Consider the following 2,593-nt stretch of genomic DNA (forward strand, 5'->3'; position numbering starts at 1 on the left):
AAAGGAGAGGTCAGAGTATCATTCATCAGTCGACAAAAAAAAAAGAGTATCATATCATTCATCAAATTAATTTATCTTCCAACATCATTATGATTTCGTTGACCCTCAAACTGCCTTTAATTCGCTTCAAGTCATTGTTCAACCTACGTCCCTATCTTCCAACAACTCATCGAACATTCTTTTTGACTTTAAAGAACCCGTAAGTTAGTCAACAATTGCATTAACAACCCAACCCAAAGTCACTACTAGATCAACTAATGTTGGTAATTACTAATTACTACTTTATCATCTTGCAAGGAATTACTTGAAAGTATACTAAATATAAACTTTTGTAAGATTAAAATCCATTTAAAGTGCTAAAAATTCTAAAAATATAAACACCCCTCTATTTTTCAAAATATTACAAAGTCTACCAAACTAATTAGTTTCATTCTCTTTTCTAATTCTCAACCATTCAAGCAGAGCCAAACACCAAACTGGAAGATATGTTCTCGTTCATCGCGGACTTTTGGTGACGGTGCTCCCCTTCGTAAGTCACGATAAGCATCGTTGGATCATCCAATGCTCGTTCTACGTGTTTCCTCGCTGGACACCCTCTAAACGTACTACATTTGTAATATCCCCTGAATCAAAAACAAATCACAACCATTAGATCTCTACACGTTCAAATCAGACAACTATATCAACGGTGGATATAGAGAGGGTGTACGATAGTTACCGTGGGTGTGGTGAGCCCTTAATCGGTTTTTGTCCGTATTTCCTCCATGAATACTCGTCCGCTGGAATATCGGCGATCTTTGCACTTATCGCCGGTACTCTCACGCTTCTCTTCATCCGATTTTTCCTGCTGTAACTAATAAATAATCATAGTTAGTTCAAATGATTTCAACAAACACAAAATGTTAAAACTAAGTCAACGGTCAAAGAAATACTTTTTAAACCATTAACCTTCCCTACACAAAACGACAAGTCATCGTCTGGCGTGCTTTAAGTTTATGTCGTTGATATTTAAGAAGTACGTTGACCGACTGGTTAAGCCAAACCGGTTAAGAATCCGGAGTTTCGATTTGGTTCACGAATCAACTTAATTGATATACCACCTATATACTAGTACCAGATTACTCAAGCAAGATGATAAAAATTAACTGATGTTGGTTTTTACCAAGTACGTTGACCGACTGGTTTAGACTACATAAAACCGGTTGAGAAAGTATTAAACCGGAATTTAATTTTATCACTAGTGTTTCGTAACAATACCTTTTCTTGCAATGACACTTTCCGCTGCCGGAGCCAGAGATCTTGCCGGAAAAGTTCTGAGAGTGGTCATGCTCAAAGCATCTCTTTCTGTAAGGAAGACCAGCAAGCGGCGGTTTCCCCGAGGAAGCAACAGGCGCCGTCGGAGCCGGAGCAAGAAAAATCGAAGATCCCTTAGACACGCTCCCGTCGCCGGTGATCGCCGAAGACATGAAAGAGGAGTTCGATGAGACGCTAAAGCTCTCCTTTGCAAACTCAACAATCTCCGTGCCCTTGGTTTTGGCGCCAAATACGGTTGGTCTGGTGAAATCTAGCGTCAGGCTTTGCTGATGCGACTGAACAAAGCTCCCCGGAGTTATTACCGGTGCCGGAGGAGATAGCTGAGAAGGAGGCGTTGGGTGAGAAGCGGGTGGAAGAGGAGGAGCTGCGGCGGAGGAGGATGAAGATGAAGGAGAGGACTGAACCGGTCCGCGTCTAAACCGGGCGTGACCGGTCCGGTTAAGGAGAGAGATGACTTTTTTGAATTTGGAGACGGTGAAATCGGTGATCTCAGAGCAGTCAGCGTTGTGGTCTTTAGGACGCTTAGAGAGAACACTGATCAGGTGTTCCATGCTTTTTAAGCCTTGCGATGCAGCTTCCTGTATAGCCGTTTGATCTTCCATCTTAGGAAAACGCATGATATCGACGGTCATGATGAAGTTGTCAGAGAGAGAAAAGTTTGAAGATCTGGGAAAATGGAAGTTTTTTTTATTATGAGAGCGAAAGTAGAAGATGGAAGATGAAGGAAGGTCGTGATATATGGGGAATGGAGTGCAACCGGGTGACCGGGAGATTAGGTCGGAGTTTTTTTAGTCAAACTACATTTTCTGATCCAACGGTTGAGATTGAAAAAGATTTCTGTGGAATAAAGCAATCAAATATGTTGGTCTCCTCGAATTTAAAGTGCGTGGGGTCCTCTTTATTGCAAAGCAATCTTCAAAATAAAGGGTCAGTGCGTAATATTGAATTTGGAAGAATCGTTTTGAAATCTGGCTTCAAAGAGACTAATTTAATATTTGTTCTCTGTTCTATTTTAACACTACAACTTGTCAAATATTATATGGCGCAAATATACAAACAATGTATTTCTAAAATTGTTGCAACATTGACCAAATAAAATATAAATAAATATGTAATGGTTGTAAAGAATACTTAAATGTATAGATAGACGACTTTAGCATATATTTATTGTCGCACAAAAAAAAGCATATATTTATTATTACTAGTTTACTTATTTATAAGTTTAAAAATAAATTATAAATTAATATGTAATACTTCAATTTTTATAAATTAAGATAGG

The 2,593-nt window shown here is 38.9% G+C and overlaps 1 protein-coding gene across 2 annotated transcripts; it reads right to left on the reverse strand.

The window, feature by feature from the left end:
- Positions 1-300: 300 nt before the first annotated feature.
- On the reverse strand, positions 301-2,034 carry LOC106446651 (probable WRKY transcription factor 17). 2 transcript variants are annotated; one of them, XM_013888434.3, is made up of 3 exons: positions 1,258-2,034; positions 719-847; positions 301-623 (listed from the first exon to the last, which is right to left on the reverse strand). In XM_013888434.3, the coding sequence occupies exons 1-3, from the start codon at positions 1,944-1,946 to the stop codon at positions 455-457; spliced, it is 987 nt and encodes a 328-aa protein (XP_013743888.1). In that variant the 5' UTR covers positions 1,947-2,034; the 3' UTR covers positions 301-454. The 2 variants fall into 2 exon arrangements, with proteins under 2 accessions (XP_013743888.1, NP_001302751.1); NM_001315822.1 differs by having other exon boundaries at positions 440-623; positions 719-853; positions 1,258-1,989.
- Positions 2,035-2,593: the final 559 nt, after the last annotated feature.

This window comes from Brassica napus, chromosome C4, assembly GCF_020379485.1.
Source record: "Brassica napus cultivar Da-Ae chromosome C4, Da-Ae, whole genome shotgun sequence".
Lineage (NCBI taxonomy): Eukaryota > Viridiplantae > Streptophyta > Magnoliopsida > Brassicales > Brassicaceae > Brassica > Brassica napus.